Source organism: Gorilla gorilla, chromosome 1, assembly GCF_029281585.2.
Source record: "Gorilla gorilla gorilla isolate KB3781 chromosome 1, NHGRI_mGorGor1-v2.1_pri, whole genome shotgun sequence".
Lineage (NCBI taxonomy): Eukaryota > Metazoa > Chordata > Mammalia > Primates > Hominidae > Gorilla > Gorilla gorilla.
In genome coordinates this window covers 183,256,743-183,278,954 of record NC_073224.2, presented here as the reverse complement: position 1 = coordinate 183,278,954, position 22,212 = coordinate 183,256,743, and the positions used below count along the sequence as shown (strand labels likewise).

At 35.3% G+C, this 22,212-nt stretch overlaps 1 protein-coding gene across 2 annotated transcripts in view; it reads left to right on the top strand.

Annotated features, from left to right (window-relative positions):
* PRKAA2 (protein kinase AMP-activated catalytic subunit alpha 2) overlaps nt 1–21,186 on the top strand; it is a 70,184-nt gene extending 48,998 nt beyond the window's left edge. The window contains exons 6-9 of one of the 2 annotated variants that reach the window (XM_004025866.5): nt 1,763–1,987; nt 9,807–10,311; nt 11,930–12,056; nt 13,305–21,186. In XM_004025866.5, the coding sequence (XP_004025915.1) occupies nt 1,763–1,987; nt 9,807–10,311; nt 11,930–12,056; nt 13,305–13,543 (1,096 nt within the window). In that variant the 3' untranslated portion in view covers nt 13,544–21,186. Of the gene's footprint in view, nt 1–1,762; nt 1,988–2,391; nt 2,810–9,806; nt 10,312–11,929; nt 12,057–13,304 lie in introns of those variants that run through there. The other variant, XM_055359876.2, reaches the window with a different exon arrangement.
* Nucleotides 21,187–22,212: the final 1,026 nt, after the last annotated feature.

Sequence of the window (22,212 nt, the reverse complement as noted above, 5' to 3'; positions counted from 1 at the left end):
ATTAGATATAGCTCTTTAATAATACCTTGCATATTTTCCAAAGTATATAGAGCATTGTTTTATATTTTGTGTTTGGAAAAATGAGATTTTGGGGGAAAATATTGTTTCATGAAATTAAACTACACAAGTAGAGATTGTGTAGTTACTCATATAACTTATTCATTGGTACATTATAAAAATGTTTATACAGATTGCAGTGGTAAACTCAAGTCTTTCTACAGTGATCAACGTGTAGATTTTAAAAGTTAACAGAATCGTATAAGAGAAAATATGGTTAAAGTATTATTGCAAATAGCAGATAAAGAATTATCTTAGTCCATTTGGGCTGCTATAAGAAAGATACAATAAAGGTGATAGCTTATAAACAATAGAAATGTATTTCTCACAGTTCTGAAGTCTGGGAAGTCGAAGATCAAGATTTGGTATCTGGTGAGGGTCTGCTTCCTAATAGACTACTGTATGCTCACTGTAACTTCACATGGTGAAAGGGACGAGGGATCTCTCTGGGGTCGCTCTTAGCAGGGCACTAATCCCATTCATGAGAACTCTGCACTAGTGACCTAATCACCCCCCTAAAGTCCCCACCTCCTAATACTATCTCCTTGGGGGTTAGGATTTCAACACATGAATTTTGGGAGGACATAAGCATTCAGTCCATTGCAAGGAGTTTGAACAATACAGCAAATGATGTAAACAATCACCATTTTTTATATAAACATTATATTCTTTTCATTAGAATTGTAGAGATTTACTTTGTTACCTCAGACCCAGGTTTGAGTATGGTAATATGCTATCATGGGGATTGTAATGCTGTAGAAACGTAAGAGAAAAAAGGAATAATACTATAAGCATAGGTTATCTGGATCAAAGATGATTTTAGTCATATGAGTTAGGAAGTGATGAGAATGGAAGTAGTAAGTACTCAGGATAATGTGATACAGGATAAATACTGTCTACACAGTACTAATTAAGTACTTTAATGTTTTAAATATCTCTCTCTCTATATAATATATTTTATATATATATTATTATTATTATTATTTGAGATAGAGTCTCGCTCTGTCACCTAGGCTAGAGTGCAGTGGCACAATCTCAGCTCACTGTACCACCTCCTGGGCTCAGATGATCCTCCCACCTTAGCCTTCTGAGTAGCTGGGACTAAGATGTGCACCACCATCCCTGGCTATTTTTTGTATTTTTAGTAGAAACAGCGTTTCACCATGTTGCCCAGGCTGGCCTCAAACTCGTAGCCTCAAGCAATCCGTCCGCCTCAGCCTCCCAAAGTGCTAGGATTACAGGTGTGAGCTACTGTGACCAGCCTCAATATTCTTTAAAGGTGTGCCAGGGGTAGAAATTCTATTATATGTATATATTATATGTATGTTTTCTTTCTTGTAATAGTTCTTTGGGAAAAAGATTTAACGTATACACCATAGTATTTTTTCAAGTTTGTGGTCATCTACTTTGTTTCCCTCAAAAATCAACCACAGAAAGTATTATGTTTTAATTCGTATGTTTCAGTTAAATGAATTTGTGACAAATAAAAATACCCTATTCACTTGGCAGGCTTGAGTAGTAGTTGGCTAGCCCCATTACTCTCTTTGGGGAACAAACACTGAATATTGGGGAGCAGCCATGGACTTCATTAAAGACCTTGGAAATAAATATGTACTGAATGTAGACTACCTATATATAGAAGTAGGGTACATAGAGAAAAAGTGATACTTGCATTTCAGGTTTGTGTTGTCATCTTTTTTCTTAGATTGTACGCAGGTCCTGAAGTTGATATCTGGAGCTGTGGTGTTATCTTGTATGCTCTTCTTTGTGGCACCCTCCCATTTGATGATGAGCATGTACCTACGTTATTTAAGAAGATCCGAGGGGGTGTCTTTTATATCCCAGAATATCTCAATCGTTCTGTCGCCACTCTCCTGATGCATATGCTGCAGGTTGACCCACTGAAACGAGCAACTATCAAAGACATAAGGTGATTTTTCTTTTTGTTTCTGTTCTGCATATTTTCTCATAGGAATAATAATGTTAATTAAATGATTCTCCCAAAGTCTCATTTCCTGCCCTCACCACCTCACCCCAGTACTCGTGCTTCAGCCACATTGAACTTGTCCTTGTTTCTCAAACCTAACATAGATTTTATGCCTTCATATCTTTGTTTATATTATTCACTTTGCCTCGATGCCTTTTCTTGTTTCTTTTTTGACCTGATAGACTTCCATTCATCCATTAAAGTTCATGCCACCCCTTTTGTGATTTCCACACGTGCTTCCATTTCTGTTTTATCAACATTTTGTTCATGCTTTTATTATTTAATCCTCATCCTGTATCTAGTTATTTCTCAGTGTGTCTTTTTTCTCTCTTAAATTATGATATCAGGGTAGAGAGTGTGTCTTATTCATCTTTGACTACACAATGCTAAAAGGCCTGGAAAGATGGTATGCTTAGAAAGTGTCTGAAGAAATTTCAAATGGAGAAATAGGGTGAGATTTTGTATTTTACATATGGTTAAAGACATAAAGCATAAAAAGTTTTGCTAAGTTTTTGAATTCAATAGCTGCTAGTCAGCTTACTGTGAAGGCTTTTTTGTCACTTGAGAAAGTTTGGAAAGTGCCATTGCTGATGCGCCTATGAATATGACCTTTGTATATCCCACACCTGTGTATAGTAGCAAGATGATTCACTGCATCCTGCCTATGACTTATCAAGGCATGTTTCTTAGAGGTTTTTTGTTCTTACCTAAGATTTCATCCGTGTTTGTTTACAAACATGTTCTTTTGACATCTTTCCAGAACTCTTTCCCCTTTTCATCATTAGCCAGCAAAGAATTTTTTTTTTTTTTTTTTTAAGGCAGGGTCTCACTCTGTCGCCCAGGCTGGAGTGCAGTGGTGTGATCACAGCTCACTGTAGGTAGCCCCAACCTCCCAAGCTGAGGTGATCCTCCCACCCCAGGCTCCTGAGTAGCTGGGACTATAGGCGCAAGCCACCACACCCAGCTAATTTTTTTTTTTGTGTGTATTTTTAGTAGAATGGAGTTTTGCCATGTTGCCCAGGCTGGTCTTGAACTTCTGGGCTCAAGCAATCCACCCACCTTGCCCTCCCAAAGTGCTGGGATTACAGGTGTGAGTCATTGCACCCAGTTCCAGAAAAGACTGTTTTGAGACCTCTGACCTTTGGAATATTTAAATGATGGATGAGATAGCTGTTTATGTGACTGCTGCTGATTTCATACAGGCAAGGACTGATGATTCTTTTTGCATTTATGTATCATTTTCTTTTCCCAGCCTTTCTTCAGTGTTCCAAACCTCATGTATAACAATGTAAAAGTGTAAATTAGCCACCAGATTTAGTTATAAAAATGAACTTAGCAGGAAAAAAACTCTTTTGTATTTATAGTTCTTTAGCATATATACTTCTGTTAATGACTTTTCCTTAGAAAATTAGACATGCTGATATATTTGCAGCTGCTCATATCAGCATATACATTTAGAATAGTAATAGGCTGGGGGCAGTGGCTCATGCCTGTAATCGCAACACTTTGCGAGGCTGAGATGGGAAGATTGCTTGAGCCCAGAAGGTCAAGACTAGCCTGGTCAACATAGTAAGCGCCCATCTATATGAAAATTTTTTTATTAAAAAAAAAGTCAAATGGTAATAATACTGATTCATTGCTTTAAAACAGGTGTTTGTATATTTATAGACTTCAGAAGAGAAATGTAAATATATTTACTGGGAAGAGTTAATTTGTACGTAGGTAGATGGCATGAAAGTATCATTCATCTCTATACTTTAATATGATAACTTGAATCTATAGTTTTCATCTTTTTAAATTTATGTCATATATATATTTACTTATCTATATTCAATTTTTTAATGTTTGGGAATTCTTCTCATTTTTTTAATTTTTTTTTTTTTTTAAAGAGATGGGGGTCTTGCTATGTTTACCAGGCTGGTCTTGAACTCCTGGCCTAAAGCAGTTTTCCCATCTTGGCCTCCCAAAGTGCTAGGATTACAGGCATAAGCCACCACGCCTGGCCAATGTTTGGGAATTCTTGATTTGATAAAATATAGTTCAATAGGGAAAAGAATTACTAATCATTGAAAAATTACAAAATACCAAGCATTCTGCTTTATGGCTTAACTTGCATTGACTTTTCATAGATAGCTATAAACCATTTTACAAACCATGAAACTGAAGCTCAGAAAGCTTACATCATGATTTATGTATCTGTTTGCCCCTATTAAATTATAAATTACTTTAAATTAGGGACCAATTATTAATTCATAGCAAAATGCACAAGGTCTAACACATATTAAATGTTAAGTAAATCTGTGTTTGTTGAAAACTACACAACTAATAAGGAGCACAATGGGGCTCAACTTGGAACTTTACCTGAATTCAAAACCTGTGCCATTTCTACTATTCCAAATTGTTACATCAGTTCTGTGATATCTATCCTTTCAATCTATCATATTTTATTTATCTCTTATGCTACTACATACTTACTGTCTCAATATTATTTTTGTACATCTATTATTTTCTTGTAAGATAGCCATTGGAAGTTTGGAAATATATCTTCATATTTATTTGCTTATTTAACCATTTTCACTTTTATTCATTCAACAAATATTTATTTCACATCTGCTCTATGCAAGGTCTTGTGCTAGGTGCTGGTAATATAGTGTTAAACAAGATAGATATTATCTTCATGGAAAACACATCTTTGTGTTCTCCAGGTATCTTAAGCTTAGTAATAGTATTAATGTTATCGTAGTTAAAGTGACCGGTCTGAAGTTCAACTGAGCACAAATCCCAGTGCATCTGTTTATTAGCTATGTGCAACTTAGTTACTTCCCACATATATTAGAATTTTGGGGAGCGTAGTCATAGATCAAACCTTGTGAAATTGCCATTTAAGTAGTTCTGAAAATGATTGAATATCAGAAACTGCAAATATTCAACTTAATATAATTAAAGCTTTTAGAACAATGTCTAGAACATAATATTAGCTATTATTATTTTTGAGGGAATATTTGAAAACCTTTTAGCTGCACTTAAAGAAATTTGGGCATATCACGAGGTTTCTAAAATTTGATAGTCTTTATAATCTAACCTTAAGTCATATATCAATTTCAGGTATCAGGTAGTAGTGATAGAAAAATATAATTTCTGATGCCTGTATAATAGCCCATGTGAAGTGAATTGCTTTTGTCTCAGATGAACCTTCATAAACATCCTAGTTACTGCTCACTTTGGTAGAGTTAGTTCAGAAACTGACTCCTGAAAATCAAAAGCTAGAAGGATGGCTTTTAAAATTGTCAGTTATTACAAGCAATTATGGCCATTTGACTAAATTAATGAATTAGAAATCAAATTTAGATTGTTTCCTTATTGTTTTTTAAAATTAATTTTTAAAATATAATTCACATATTATAAATTTATCCCTTTAGATTGTATAATTCACAGGCTTTTAGTATATTCACAAAGTTCCATAATCATTACAGCCATCTAATTCCAGAACTATTTTATCATCTGTGAAAGAAACTATACACACTAATAGTCACTCCCCATTTCCCCTTCCTCCTATCCCCTGGCAACCACTAATCTACTTTCTGTGTTTGTGCCTGTTCTGGACATTTCATATAAATGGAATCATACAGTATGTGGTCTTTTGTATCTGGCGTCTGTCATTTAGCATAGTGTTTACAAAGTACTTTCCTACTGTAGCATGTATTAGTACTTCATTTTTTTTGCTTGAAAAATATTCCAGTGTATGAATATACTACATTTTGTTTATGCATTAGTTAATGAAGATTGAATTGTTTCTAATTTGTGGCTTTTATGACTACTGTTTCCATGAACATTTACATACACAGTTTGTATGGCTATGCTTTCATTTCTCTTGGGTGTATATACCTAGAGTTTATAATTGTCATATGTTGTTGCTGCTGCTTCTGTTTGTTTAGTGATTTTTCTGATCTGATTCTGTAAAATCTGTAATTTTTTTTATATATGGCTACTGAAATCTCTCTTTGGTTAGCTTAATGATCAGCTAGTGATTAGATAAAAATTTCCTTAAATGCCCTGATCTAATAAGTCTCCCATCCTTTGCTAATTGGCTTTGTGTGATGTTGGGGTATATCCTTAGTGCTCCAACAGGCAGTTGTAACTCTGCCTTAGCCTTCACTTCCTGCTTGTGCAGAGCCTTAAAATCTGCCAGTGGTGAGAAATTATGGCCCTTTCAGTTTTTTCTCAGGCAAACACACAACCCTGCATTTGTTTCTGGCCTTTCTGAGTCCCAGAAATATATCAGAGCTTTCCAAAGACCCCTCTGGAAATTGTGTTTCCTAATTTTTCCTTTTAAGTGTTTTGGTCAGCTTTTCCTTTACCCAGCTTTCGCTGCTGCTTCAGGCAGTTGTGATGTTAGACAGTTGCCATTGATTTTTGTTTTTTCTTTTTTAACAAATGCCCTGGGGAGAAGGCTGTTTGCAGGAGTAAGCTCTGAGTCAGGTCACATAAAAACCAGGCTTGTGAGTGGAGGTTTCCAGAGAACTGCTAGACGTGTAAAATAATGACAGTTCTCTCATGGTAAGATTTTTGGGGAGCTCTAAACTGTTCTGCTCCTCTGTTCTCCCCACCTCAATGCCCCAGTGATTGTTAAGCTCCTGTTTTCTCAGCTCTGTGATTATGAGGCTGTTGGTTTTCAAGGCTGCCAAGGAGCTGGACAAAGGGAAGCGGACTTAGGGCAACTTGAAAAGCCACAAATCTCACCTTTCTTATTGAGATTCAGCCATTTTTCTTGAATAAACAGTCTTCAGATTGTTGTAAGCCTTTGGTTAATTTCCAGGGTTCTGAAAAAATTGATTTTCACAGTTTTTGGTTAATTTCCGGTGTTCTGAAAAAGTTGATTTTCACTTTGCTGGTATTTTATTGTTTTATGGAATAATAGATTTTTTGAGTTTATTTTGAAAGTGCTTAACTTTTCTATTTGTCATTGATATTTTAAAAATATTAGACATGTAACATAATTTTTTGCCTTCTTTTACTTCTTTTGTAGCTGGGTGTGGTGGTGTGCACCTGTAATCCCAGGTACTTGGGAGGCTGAGACAGGAGAATCACTTGAACCTGGGAGGCAGAGGTTGCAGTGAGCCAAGATTGCGCTACTGCACTCCAGCCTGGGTGACAGAGCGAGACTCCATCTCAAAAAATACATGTATAGAAAAGATCTATCTCAAGTTATTTTTATTGCTGAACATTAATAGGTGCTTAATATTATTATATAGCCAATAAACACATGAATGAATTATTTTTTGTGTCCATACTTTGTCTATTTATCATATATGCAGCATTTATTGAGCATTTACTCTACTAGGTAGTAGGGTAGAGCTAAATAAGGTATGGTCACTATTTCAAGAAGTTGTTGCCGGGCGCGGTAGCTCACGCCTGTAATCCCAGCACTTTGGGAGGCTGAGGCAGGTGGATCACGAGGTCAGCGACCATCCTGGCTAACACGGTGAAACCCCGTCTCTACTAAAAAAATACAAAAAAAAATTAGCTGGGCATGGTGGCAGGTGCCTGTAGTCCCAGCTACTCGGGAGGCTGAGGCCAGAGAATGGCGTGAACCCAGGAAGCGGAGCTTGCAGTGAGTGGAGATTGAGCTACTGCACTCCAGCCTGGGTGACTGAGCGAGACTCTGTCTCAGAAAAAAAAAAGAAGTTGTCAGTTTACTGGGCAAGATTAAGAAAAAAATCAACAACTAAAAGAATGTATTGTGATAGAAAAGTCTGGTAGCTGTAGAAGTTTTATCTTTGTACATACCCTCAGGGCCTGACACACCATTATTTCTTACTTGGACTATTGCAACTAGCATCACCATCATCATTTTTATCTTTTCTTTTTTTTTTTGTTTTTGTTTTTGTTTTTTTTGAGATGCAGTTTCACTCTTGTTGCCCTGGCTGGAGTGCAATGGCACGATCTCGGCTCACCGCAACCTCCGCCTCCCAGGTTCAAGTGATTCTCCTGCCTCAGCCTCCCTAGTAGCTGGGATTATAGGCATGTGCCAACACGCCCGGCTAATTTTGTATTTTTAGTAGGGACGGTGTTTCTCCATGTTGGTCAGGCTGGTCTCGAACTCCCGACCTCAGGTGATCCGCCCGCCTCGGCCTCCCAAAGTGCTGGGATTACAGGCATGAGCCACCGCGCCCGGCATCATTTTTATCTTTTCAATTCATTTTCTATACCACAAACAAAATGATCTTTACAGAATGATAACTAGGTTATGTTACCCTGTCTCTTTAAAATCCTTCAATGATTTTCATCAACCACCAGTTCAAATCATGAGATTTCCTTTTTATGGCCTACAATTCTTAGAAATATCTGATTTCATTTGGTACTCCATCTCATAACTCATTCTTCTTTCATGATGTTGAGCTCATTCCAGTTCCTAGAGCACAGCATAACTCTTTCTTGTCTCATGGTCTTTGCACATATTGTTTCTTTTGCTGGGAATATCTGTTCTGCAACTCTTTGCATAGCTGACTTCAGATCATTCTAGTGTCAGCTTAAATATTACTCAGAGTGGCTTCCCTGATCACCCGCCTTTCATTCTAAATTATATACTCTCATTTTACTCTATGCAATTTCTCTTGCAGTCTTTATCACAGGATTTGCATATTTGTATATTTGTAACTATATTTTATGTATATTTGTTTAATCTCTATGCAGCTAAAATATAATCTTTGCAAGGAATGTTTCTTTTTGTCCATAGTATGTCCTCAGTAAATATTCAAAAATAAATTAATCAGTGAATAGAAGACATTCGGTCAAAATATATCTTCATCTGAACTTAGGGGATGCCCAATTCTACCAGGTAATAATGCCTAAACAATCTCGAAGGAGTAGTTTGTGTTAGATGAAAATGGTTTGGTATTCTAGAATAACAATAGTCACATGAAGCGCAAAGGCCCAGAAGTGTGAGAAAATAAGGCTTAGGAGAGCAGTTCTCAAACTTTTTGATTTTAAAATCTTGTAACTCTTAAAAATTATTGAGGACCTCAAGGGGGATTTTTTAAAATGTAGGTTATTATCTATCAATATTTACTATATTAGAATTAAAACTGAGAAATTAAGAAAATATGTAATTTACTTTAAAATAACTATGTTAAATAATACATCTTTCATGAAAAATAACCATATTTTCCAAAAAAAATTGTGAGAAGAATTACTTTATATCAAAGACAGCTAGGTTCTCATACCTTCTTCATTCAATCTGTTGCACTATTTTGTATTAGCTGAAGTGTGGTTTTCATACCTTCTTCATTCAGTCTGTTGCATTATTTTGTATTAGTTGAAGTGTGTAAAGGTCTGACCTCACTCAGATAAGTGGTTGGAAAAGAAAAAAAGCATATTTATTATTATTAACACCAACTTTAGCAGAAAGTCTTTAAGTATTGAGAAGCTGTTAAACTCACACAAATAATACAAAATTTGAAATTTTTGCTTGAAAGCTTGAATTTTATCATTGGCAACAAATATTGCTGGTTGTTTTCCTTAAAGCGATGGGCTCGCTTTTTTCATTTTTGAGAAAATGTCGTCCAAATGCCAAGTCTTAATAACCATAGTTATTCAAGGGTGGTGGGTAATTAACTTGCTCAGGATCACATAGCTAGTAAGTGGCAGAGCTAGGTCTAGAGACCAGATCTTTTGATTATATTCTGTTATATTGCTCTATGTCTAAATTATTTGGACTTGCCAAACCGTGTCTTACAATAATGTATTGTGGTGTTTTTCCTAGAGAGCATGAATGGTTTAAACAAGATTTGCCCAGTTACTTATTTCCTGAAGACCCTTCCTATGATGCTAACGTCATTGATGATGAGGCTGTGAAAGAAGTGTGTGAAAAATTTGAATGTACAGAATCAGAAGTAATGAACAGTTTATATAGTGGTGACCCTCAAGACCAGCTTGCAGTGGCTTATCATCTTATCATTGACAATCGGAGAATAATGAACCAAGCCAGTGAGTTCTACCTCGCCTCTAGTCCTCCATCTGGTTCTTTTATGGATGATAGTGCCATGCATATTCCCCCAGGCCTGAAACCTCATCCAGAAAGGATGCCACCTCTTATAGCAGACAGCCCCAAAGCAAGATGTCCATTGGATGCACTGAATACGACTAAGCCCAAATCTTTAGCTGTGAAAAAAGCCAAGTGGCATCTTGGAATCCGAAGTCAGAGCAAACCGTATGACATTATGGCTGAAGTTTACCGAGCTATGAAGCAGCTGGATTTTGAATGGAAGGTAGGAAATTATAATGTAATAAGATCATTTGTAGAAGCCATTTTTCTATATTATAAGCTGCTCTGAGCTCCTGAGTTGAGTATTAAGCCCAACTTTTTCTAGTAATATGCTATGCACATTAAAAACAAAACAAATAACCTCTATAAGGATGAAAAGTGGTTGATACTGGGAACCAACATATTTTGAATTATAGAAGTGTTCTTGGTCAAGAAAAAAGTAATCAACTAGAAATCATCTGAGAAAATAGCTTACCAGTTTCAGCATGCATCATAGCAATGAAAAATCATGAGTGTCTTCAAAGATAGTATGTTTTTACTTTCTCTTTTTTTTTTTTTAGGGAGGTTATTTTTCTCTTCTCTTTTTTTAGGTGACAGAGGCAGGTGGCTGTAATAGCTAGTGGTCGATACAAATTATATCATCAGGACATATTTATTCAGTCAATAAACACTTTTCTCCAAGTTGTGATATTCTCTTTTATTTGGCTAGTGCTTTTAATACTTAGAGTACATTTTCCTTACTCTCAGCCTACAGTTTGCTTTTCTTAAAAATTAGTGCTCAATTTCATTTCAGTTCTATTTGAATATATGTGTGGGGAGGGGCATTTTTTCTTTTCAGATATGCCTTTCACTCTTGTTCTTTTCTTGAGGATCGTGAACTTTTAAAGGAAGAAGAAAAATGTGCAAACTTACCACATAAATATGCACTTGATGTGTTCAAATAAATCAGTCATTTTCATTTTATTATTTGTACATGAAATGAATATTTTCTTAAAATCATTTAAAAAACAGATCTCTCTGTTTTGGAGCAGTCTTATTTAGTTAAAAAAGAAACGTTAACATTTTTAAAATTCTGTACTGAAACATTTTGAAATTAGTACCACAGATGTTTTGAAAACCCAAAGCAGTGTTGTTTTTTTGTTTGTTTTTTGTTTTTGTTGTTTGTTTTTTTGAGACAGGGTCTCACTCTGTTGCCCAGGCTGGAATGCAGTGGCGCAATCTTGGCTCACTGCAACCCAGGGTCAGGCTATCCTCTCACCTCAGCCTCCCTAGTCGCTGGGACTACAGGCGCCTGCCACCACACTTGGCTGATTTTTTTTGTATGTTTTTGTAGAGATGGGGTTTCACCATGTTGCCCAGGCTGGTCTCAAGCTCCTGGGCTCAGGCAGTCCACCCACCTTGGCCTCCCAAAGTGTTGGAATTACAGGCGTGAGCCACTGTGCCTGGTCCTCTTTGTTCCTTCTACTCCATAATCATCCATGAACATGTTCAGGCAGAGACTGGACAACCAAATTAGAATTGATGTTTTAGAGTTGATGCTTATCTAGAGTGAAAGCTGGACCCTATGTAATCTCTGGGTTCTCTTTAAGTTTTTCTTTTATCTTTCACTTTTTTCTTCAGTACCCCAAATTTATTCAAGTAGCTTTTCCTTTAAATCTTAATTGCCATACAGTACTGCCTAGTGGGGGTTAAATAAATACTAAAGTGAACTACCAGTAATATAAAAAAATTATTTGATATTCCTTTCCTACCTCACCCCTATTAATTATTTGTTTTGACTTTTTTTGCATAAAAAGGTAGATATTTTGTAGTTTATTATTTTTATTGATTTTTCACTTTAGGTAGTGAATGCATACCATCTTCGTGTAAGAAGAAAAAATCCAGTGACTGGCAATTACGTGAAAATGAGCTTACAACTTTACCTGGTTGATAACAGGAGCTATCTTTTGGACTTTAAAAGCATTGATGGTAAGGAAGCTATGCATGCATGAGCTCTGAGAAGATAAAACTTGGCACTAGTTGACCAGATGTTAAAATCATCTCGAAGACATCCGGTGGGTAGGTCCTGCACTGGTTTTTAAGCAATCTAGACTTAACCAAAATGTAAGTGAAGTGAAAAGGATGAAAGACATGTTGAATACCTCTTACCTGGCATCTTTCCACAAGAAGTATCTCCGTGGCATAAAAGAATCATTTGAAGTGTTGCCGTGGAGCACAAGTAAGGAACAACAGGGAAGCAGGTTTCACTTTTTAAAATTAACTGACTTGTCAGATTCTTTGTCATATTTCTCCATTCATATTTTATTAGTATTGTAGTGTCTAAACTTTCCCCTTCATCACCTTTCCTCATCCTGGGTGGCCAGGGCGACCAAAGAGGTCTCCATTGGGATTTGGGTTGGATTTAGGTACCCATGGCAATCAAGGAGCCAAAGGCATCAGGGAAAATTGTCGTGTCCAAGAACTTAGTGTGTGCCAAGAATTAAACTTGGGTAAACCAAATCTGATTATTCATTTCAGAGGCCCAAGTGGGATAAAACCAGAATAAACCAAGGGTCAGGTGCTGGATGGAACAAGAATGGAACTGAGTTTAGAGTTAGGGAAGTTGTTTTAAACAAAGCATTTAAATTTTACTCTTGAACTACCATCAACTATGTATGGTAGTGTTTATATGGATCCCAGACCTCTTTCATGGAAATTACATGTTGTTATTAAAACGCAGATCCCTGGGAACCACTCCAGACCTATCAAATCAGAATTTCTGGAGACTGGTCCTGGGAATCGTAGAAAATGCAGTTTTAACAAGATTTCTCTCACTTTGCCCTCCACCTCCCCAAGGCAATGTATGATGGTAACTTTTGTTTTTACCTTAATGATTTTTTTTGTTGATATGCTAGAAGAAAATAAGTTGTTAAGGATATGCTTTCTTCACATGCAGAGATATCAGTTTGATTCCAATATCAATGCCGATTACTCCGATTTGAGAAGGACTTAGGGGCCACATTTTGACTGTGTGCAAGTCTTGTGATTGGTAGCGATGTTTGTTATGATTGTTGGAAGGAAGAGGACTGTGCTTCTACAACACGGAAACATGACATTCATTATTAAGTTGCCCTTGCTCAGATGTGTTTACTTAATATTCTGAATATCATAAATTCATAGGAAGGGCTTGGGCATATATACTTTCCATATAAATTGCTCTTCTTTGGTCCATTTCAGATGAAGTAGTGGAGCAGAGATCTGGTTCCTCAACACCTCAGCGTTCCTGTTCTGCTGCTGGCTTACACAGACCAAGATCAAGTTTTGATTCCACAACTGCAGAGAGCCATTCACTTTCTGGCTCTCTCACTGGCTCTTTGACCGGAAGCACATTGTCTTCAGTTTCACCTCGCCTGGGCAGTCACACCATGGATTTTTTTGAAATGTGTGCCAGTCTGATTACTACTTTAGCCCGTTGATCTGTCTCTAGTTTCTTTCTGTTATTGCACTATGAAAATCAGTTATATTCTTTAAATTTTTATCTTACTTTTGGATAATATCCACTGCAATACTAATTGAGAAACATGAATTATTTCCAGGGGCACACAATGCTATTGAAATTACTGAAAACAAAATATCTGACATCTTATTTACTTGTAGAAATCTGTAATTCTATTGTGCCTATGATAAATTCACATAGGCAATATCTTTAATAGGTTAATATCGATGAAGATTTTTAATTACAATAATGAGTTCACTACAGACGATTAACACACCACACTGGCGAACCATCTCAGCGTAAGGGTGGTTTGGCAACACCTCCTTGCTTTGCTGTTTGGTGTAGGTAAATCTAGTTTACTTCCTAAATTTCAGTAGGCTTTATGCTGTGTTTATGCCCCCAATTTATTTTAACAAAAGAAGATTAAAAAGTAAAAGAACCACGAGTAAGATATTATTTAAATGTTGAAATCTTAAAAACCTGCCTCCAAGATTTCAGAAGCCAAGTTTTTCTAACAGTATTTGTACAAATACTGCCTAGTGTATTCAACAGAAGGACTGTGGTCATGTAACAGGTAACCACAATTTTCAGGTTTCTTAAAAACAGCTGTAACTAACTCAGGATTTTTATCTTGAGATTTCCCTGAATAATATATTTATCTTAAGAGCCTTCAAGTTTCAAATTAATATTGGAACATCTGGAATTGCAACAACTTTTGTCTTTTACATAAACTTACGTCATTTAAAAAATGTCTTCAAAATCTACCTTTCTCAAATTCTTTTTGCCTCTATTTATTTTTGCATTTCACCAACAGTGATAAAATAGTTAAATGAAACAAAGCAAAGTATCAACAGTCCCTTAAATGAGAATCCTTATCTTTGATCTTTATTTTCTGTGTTAGGTGTTAGGGTCCTGGTGCAGCTCATAATGCTAATTCTTCACTGGAAGCCACTCACTTCACCTCACCTAACCTAGTCACTATTGTCTTTGTTCATTGTTTGATCCTGAGTGGTTGATTGATATAGCTTTGAATCTTTTCTAGTCCAAGTTTGAAAACACTGTTCTGGCCCTAAGGGCTGGCTATGACCTTCACTGTTGAACCTGATAGGGCAGGGAAGCTTTGAACATCAAGAAAAAATTTTTATCTTAAATAAATAAATATATATATTCACACACCAGTGCTTTTAAGCAAAAACCAGTTTTTTTGTTTGTTTGTTTTGCTTTGTGCAGGTTTTTTTTAAGATTAAAAAAACACAAACTATAGCAGGGTAGATAATAGTTTATTGATTATATTTTGTTTTAGTAAAAGTATTTAATTTTAAATTCTGTGTAATTTATCTAATTTGTATTTATTCATTTGTTATTTTTATGTTGTAATTAACACTTATTTACCTGGATTACCCTAAAAAAATTAAGCTCTTGAAAACAAAAAAATGACATTACCTTGACAGGCTTCTCTTTGCCAAAAGTAATGTATGTTCTACCAAGAAGCAAATGAGAATGTTAGACTAAGTTTCTCCTGTTTAGTAAACTTAGTTCCCACTAAGTTTAGTGGAAAACAAGTGTGTCTATCTTTAAATTTTCTTTGAATCAGGAGTTTACGTTGTGTCACATCATATGGCTTTGCAGATCTTTTAAAAACTGATGTTAAATAACTTATAAGTCCAACTTCTTAATATCAAAATAAATGAATAGTTCATCAATTTGGGGAGAAGGGCGGGTTGCAATTTGAGATAGTTTAAGGTTTAATTATTGAAAGACTGCCATCTTGTGGCACCAAAAGGTAATTTTTACGTGATTATTTATATAGTGATAAGCAGTCCTGCTGTGTTAGCCTGGTGCATTATAGATATGGCATAGTTTTGGGTTCTCTAAATGGGTCCATACCTCTTTTGGGAAAAAACAAGGCCACCTCATAATATTTGCCTGATTATGAATGGAATTACCTTAGAAATAAGGAACTAATCAGATTACTTAACCCCAATGACAAAATCCGCAAAAATTTTGAAGGCAGAGAAACAGAAGGAATCCAGTGATGTTTTAGCTCCATTAATATCTAATAGGTCAGATATTAAAAAATTTTTCATATCAAAATTACCTTATATGGATGATTGCCATGTTTTTTGAGAGTTAATTATTTACTGTTTTCTAATTCTTGCCAGTATTTATGAACAGCTGTAGTTTTATATTTACCTACTGAATTTTAGGAGAACTAATGGTCACAGTTTGGGTTCTTTTATGTGTATGTTTTTAAAACAGCTATTTTGTGAATCTAGGTGGTTGGTTTTTAGAGAGAAGATTTCAGGAGATGCAGTCCAGCACAATTAGAGCTAGAACATTGTTACAGCAGGCTTTTTGTTGCTCATGGGCAGATAGAGGGAAAGAATCAGTTGTTAGCCCCAAATTTCCACATTTCAGTCTTGTAAACTCTGGATGTGGTAGGTAGATGTGGGCTAAGAATAATTTCCTCCAGTTAAGACACAGGAGAAGAGCTTCTATTATTAGGTTATAGATAAGGCCTTAGTTATATCATGGAAATGGACTCCATGTAGTTCTAGAACTGCATTTCCCAAAGTATATCCTGTGAGATGCTCCACAGAAAAAAAGATTGCATGGACTAAGTTTGAAAAATGTTGCATGCTACTCTTCCCCTCGAAGATGACAGTGGATGTCAGCATTAAAGACTTTGACAGGTCTTTCTGTGAAAAAAAGAAAGCCATATAACTTTGTTGAACTTTGCCCAAATTAATTTTTCATTTTAAAAAACTTAATATCCCATGAAAAGCAAATTTGGGAAATACATTTTTTAGGAAAATACTGTCCCAGAATGCCATAATTAGGATAGTTAATAATTAACACTTCCATTTCTCTTACTGGTTGTTGGGAGAATCTGATTGAAAATTAGAATTACTTTGTTTTAACTTGCAGACATGTTCATCATGAGTGAATGCTGGATTAAATAGAATTTTCTGTGTCTGCAACTTGTTTCATGACACCTTGGTTTTCTTAATCATCTTGTATTATTATTTGAGTGCAACATTATTCTTATGCATGGGTGACTGAAAAACCTGAAACAAGATTACTTGTTAAAAAAAAGTCTAAGAGACTAGTGACTCATGCTTATGGCTCTGTGGGTAATGAATCAGTGTCACTGATTCTTACTTTTAAAATGTGTAGTCAGTGAACATTTTCTAAATACTTTTCTTTGGGATACCATATGAAGATCTAATTCCTTATGTTTCAGTGTAGGAACAGCTACCTTCTCAAATAGAATATGCAGGGAGGGAACTAGGCAAATCATTTACAAGTTGGGTTTTTGTTTTGATTAACCCGTTAAGAGACACTTTTGTAATCTCTAGTGTTTACGTTCCTTTATACTAGCTATCTATAAAGAGAATCCAGAAGCCTAAATTAATCAGAAATAATTGTATTTCTATGTCAGGGTATTGGCTATATGTAGCATGAACAATTCTCCATTTTCTGCAAATGGGTTTTTCAGGACAGTTTTATAATTCTGAGTTTGCTTTTTCTTATTCCCTAGACAGTTTGTACTCAGGGAATACAAATTGATTTTTACTGTTAAATGAGACATAGTTTAGAAAAAATCATAAGCAACTATTGTAGATTTTTGATCTGTTTGGATTTATCTGTAGCATTGAATAATGTGCAGTGTACTGAGTTAATGTAGGCACCTCACTTTCGATTTATAAAATGTAAAAACCTGGAACATGCCTGCCACAGACACCACTTTGTCTATTCACCGGATAATAATTTACATCCTATTAATGGTTGTAAAAGCTGAGTGTCTAAATGCTAGACATGTTCACAATTTTGTCTGTTTTTGTTTATTTGTTTTTAAAGACCCAAACCTTTTCAATCTTGCATTTATTTACTTGGTTCTCATGTGTCACCCTGTGGCTTTTTAAATAGGGAATGTAATTTATTTTAATAGTAGTTCTCAAAGACTCTATTAAAAACTCTGGACGAGGGATATGTGCAATCTGTTGGTAAGTCACATCCTATGTTTGGCCTCATTTTTATAACTCCTAAAATGAAAAAGGTAGATTTTAACACTTCTAAGGTACCTTTGAGCTTTAAAGTTCTTTTCTGCTTTTCCATATGATTTGTGTTAGTGTTCACTTTTTATATATTTAGAGTTTTTATATGAGTGTGAATGTTTCTGTTTTGATTTGGTGAGGCATGTCAAAGGTATATACTTGAATATTTTTCTAAATACAGCTGCTGGAGGAATGCAAATGGCAAAAATCATCCAGAAAACCAAACACGGTGAAACATCACGTCCATTTGGCATGAAGCAAAGCATTACAAATTTGGAGTGATGAAAGTGTTTCATATATTTTTATAGTGATTTTTCGATCTAGAGACCCTTCATATTATTTACTTACTATTACAATAACTTTGAGAGGTAACCAGAGAAAGCATTTTTGCCATTTCCAGATGAGGAAGCAGGACCAGAAAGCTCTTCATAAGGCTTTAACACCATACAAGTACCCAGCAGTGATCAATTGCTCTTTATAGGAAACCACCTTTCCTCTGGGGAAGAACAGTCTGAATTAATAAAACATCAGAGTGGTTGAGTAATAAAAATAAACACAGATGTATTGCTTTCAAGTCTTAGAGTGACATAAAGTAGTCTTAAATAAATAGTTCTTAGTTTATTTTAACCAGTTGATTGTACTAACGAGATGTAATTATCTGAAGTATTTATGATTAGCATATTGGTTTTTATAAGTATTTCTGAGTTATTGAGGGTGCTTAAAAGTGCTGAAGAAACTTTAAAACAGGATTCTTTTTATAATTTTGTGTGATTCTTATAGCACAATCATTTTTGAAAAAGGAAAACTAGGCCGGGTGTAGTGGCTCATGCCTATAATCCCAGCACTTTGGGAGGCCAAAGTGGGTGGATCACCCGAGTTCAGGAGTTCGAGACCAGTCTGGCCAACATGGTGAAACCTCGTCTCTACTAAAAATACAAAAATTATCCGGTGTGGTGACAGGCTGCTTGTAATCCCAGCTACTCGGGAGGCTGAGGCACGGGAATCTCTTGAACCTGGGAGGCAGAGGTTGCAATAAGCCAAGATCATGCCACTGCATGCCAGCCTGGGTGACAGCACAAGACTCTGTCTCAAAAAAAAAAAAAAAAAGGAAAAAGAAAACTAGCCCCAGTCCCTGTCTAAATTGTTATAGTTTTTGACTATTATCTGAATTAGTCTTATCCAAATTTCATGTGCAGATTGATAATTTTTCATTTTGTATTATATTACATGATATAACTATTTTCATAGAATATATTTCTAATTTACAAACACTGAATTATTATTAGCTTGATAGAGTTTCTCCCAAACCTTATAAAACTTTGAAATGTACTTATGTTTGAGCTTTAAAAATTATAAAAACTTCATTTAAACAAGGCATCATTACTAGCCTTTCCACCTATAATTATGATGCATTTGATGCCACTGAACAGTAATAGCACAAAGAACAGGTCGCACAGTCTAGACTGGATTGAGTTTTAATTAAACTTCTTCAGCCATAGCCTGATAAGAATCAGGCTGGGTCTAGAAGAGTTATCAGACTGTAGGCCTGTATTAATTTTGCAAGCTAATGTTAATGTTTACTGCCAGCCTTGCATAGCAATGCCAGTTTGCAGTTGTGACTATGATGTGACTTTTGGTAAAAATGGTTTATATCTAAAGTAGTTTAGATTTTATGGAAGTGGCTCTTGATTGTTTGGACAAGCAGGGTAGGTAAATTTCAATTACGTTTGAAGTGTAATTAAATCCTAGACTAGAGCACTCTCCAGAAAAAAAAACATGAAAAAAGAATTTGGAGAATATCCTGGCATGAAAACTTTTTTGAATAATACGTAGAATTTTGACAAGGTTCATACAGTGCATACAGTGTGACCTTTTTTGAGGTGGGCAGGGAGGGTTGCTACGTTGTGTTGATTTAAAATTTCAGGGAGGAACAAAAACATTCTAGCCAAGGAGAATTGCATTGTTAATTTTTTTTCTACTAATTTAAACGTGCATTTTTCACAGTTACACATTTGTTTAAGTTTTGCTACCAAAAATGGCCATTTTTCTAGACAGATAACATTTTCCTAAAGTGGAAGAGAGATCCACTGTTCTAAAAAAAAAAAAAACACTAAATTGTGCCTTCTCCCTTAAATTATAAGAAGAGTAATAGTAAAAACTTGTTTAAACTATATTTTCTTTTTTTCTAATCCCTCTCAGTTCTCCTTAGATCTGCCTCCTACAAATGATCATGTTGTTTGCATCTGCCTGATTGAGTTCCCTTGGTCAAACCTCTCACTATCGCTATCAGAAGTTGTTCACTAAATGTATTTTCCTATTTCTTTCATGTTGATTGACTTTATAAGTCACCTTGGTAAACATAACATTTGGCTACCTTCTCATGCTTTATTAATGAATGGCAGTTTTTATATTTTAACCCTTTAAAAAGTTTGTCAAGGAAACAACTCAGAGCTAAGAACAAAATCTAACTTGGAATCAGTTTCTTCCTTTGGCTGCTGAAGCAGCAGCAAGTCACATAACCTCATTTAGTTTTTCGATTTACAAAATGTGGATAATAACCTACCTCACAGATGTGTGTGAGCAACTGTTTGAAAGCCCTTGTTTAAATACAGGGTTTATATCCCCACATTCAATGTAAATTCCTTTTTTTAAAAAAAATAAGTATCTTTGATACTGATAGGATGAGTATCTTGATTTTTAGGTAAGATCACAGTTTCACAAATTGTGGTGTTGTTAGGTGACATTTACTATTTCTTGAGACCTCAAGTATTCAAATATCAAACTTGTCCTGTGTTGTAACAAATATTCAGAATCTCTTAAAATGTTGGCTGAAGCTGCCTTAATGTACCAAAATACAGCTCTCAAGACTGTTCACAAATATCTGTGGTTGTACAATGTTTTGAACATTTAATGTAAAGTTGTTATAGAACTGTGAACTCTAAGGATAGTATCTTTATTGTTTTAGGAAGAATGGTTGTGTTCTTTGTCATGTATGCTTAAATATACAGTGGATTTTGAGTGCAACAAATAAAACTGAAAACAGCCATTTGGTGTGTCATGACAATCATAATATAGGATATAATATTTACTTTTTTTCAAAAACATCCTGCATTCATTCATTCTTAGCCTACCTTTGAAAAAGAAGAAAAAAAAATCCATAGGTTGATACATTGACCCATTGCAGTACTTCATTACGTATTTATTGAAAATTTTTTTTAATTGTTGAAATTGGGACCACTTTTTATAATTGGTTTCAAGAAAAAAAATGAACAGACTTCCAGTGCTTTTCTGTTCAAATAAACTCCGATTCAAATTTCAGTTTTGTTTGTTATATACTTTTTGTGAGTGTTAAATGATATGGGAAGGATTTGTCTTTCAGTAACCATATGGAAAAGATGTCTTCCTGAATTACATAGCATTTCATAGTTACAGATTCTTCCTAATTAATGTTTGCACCGTATGAAACTCATAGGTAACAAACACAAAGGAGAAAAGCAGCCTGTCTGATTGCTTATAAGCTTTTTTCACAAAATCAAATTAAAGTCTCTGATTCATTTGAAAGCTATTTTTGTTTCTGCTCCATCATTATGCTGGTATTCTGCACACCAACTAATAGTTACAGGAAAGTTGTTAGTGGAAAAGATTGCCTATACTCATTGGTGATTTCACACCATCTTTTTTCATTTTTGTCATCTTAGTTGTACATTATAGTTTTTAACTTGAGTTATTGCATTGGTTTTCTACTGTTGCTGTAACAAATTACTACAAACTTAATGACTTAAAATACAAATTATCTTATTGTTCTATATGTCAGAAATCCAGCAGGCTTACCTGGTTTTTCTGCCTCAAGTCACACAAGCTGAAAACCAAAGCATTGATAGGGCTGGGCTGTGGAGGAGAATCTGTTTCCAGTTGCATTGAGTTGTTGGCAGAATTTCACTCCATGGTGCTGTAGGATTGAGGTCCCTGTTGCCTTTTTGGCTGTTGGCTAGGAATCATTTAAAGCTTCTAGAGGCCATCATCCCTTGGCCCATGGCTCCCTTCATCTTCAAAACCAGCAACAAGTGGCTTATGGGTTGGATCTCTTCTTCCTTCTCTTCAACTACATGTCTCTGACTTGCTGAGACTGACTTTACTGCCTTCCTTTTCAAATTTTAAGGGCTTATGTGATTAAGTTGGGCCCACCTGGACTATGTGCTTTTTGAAAAGCATACTTTAGCCCTCATGAAAAAGAAAAATGCAAGCATATTAAAATCAGGATATACAGGTAAAGATTTCAACTTGCTTTTTCTAAACTTGAAGGAAAAGAATGGATTTGTTTTTATTAGTGAAAATATTTTTTATTTCCTAAATTGCATAGATAATAGATACTTCCTATAGGAAATTTGAAAAGTGAAGGAAATTTAAAGAATCAGAAAAATCTCACCCATAATAAGAGGCAGCCACTTCTTAGTTTTGTTATTGTATGTTCATATTTTTCCTCTTCCATTTCTTCCCCCTAGAATATACCTTTTAAAAGTTTTGAAGATTTGCAGGAGAGGGCCTGGTCAAGAAGGTTGCTATGACATCTTAGAAGAGTGAGTATATCACA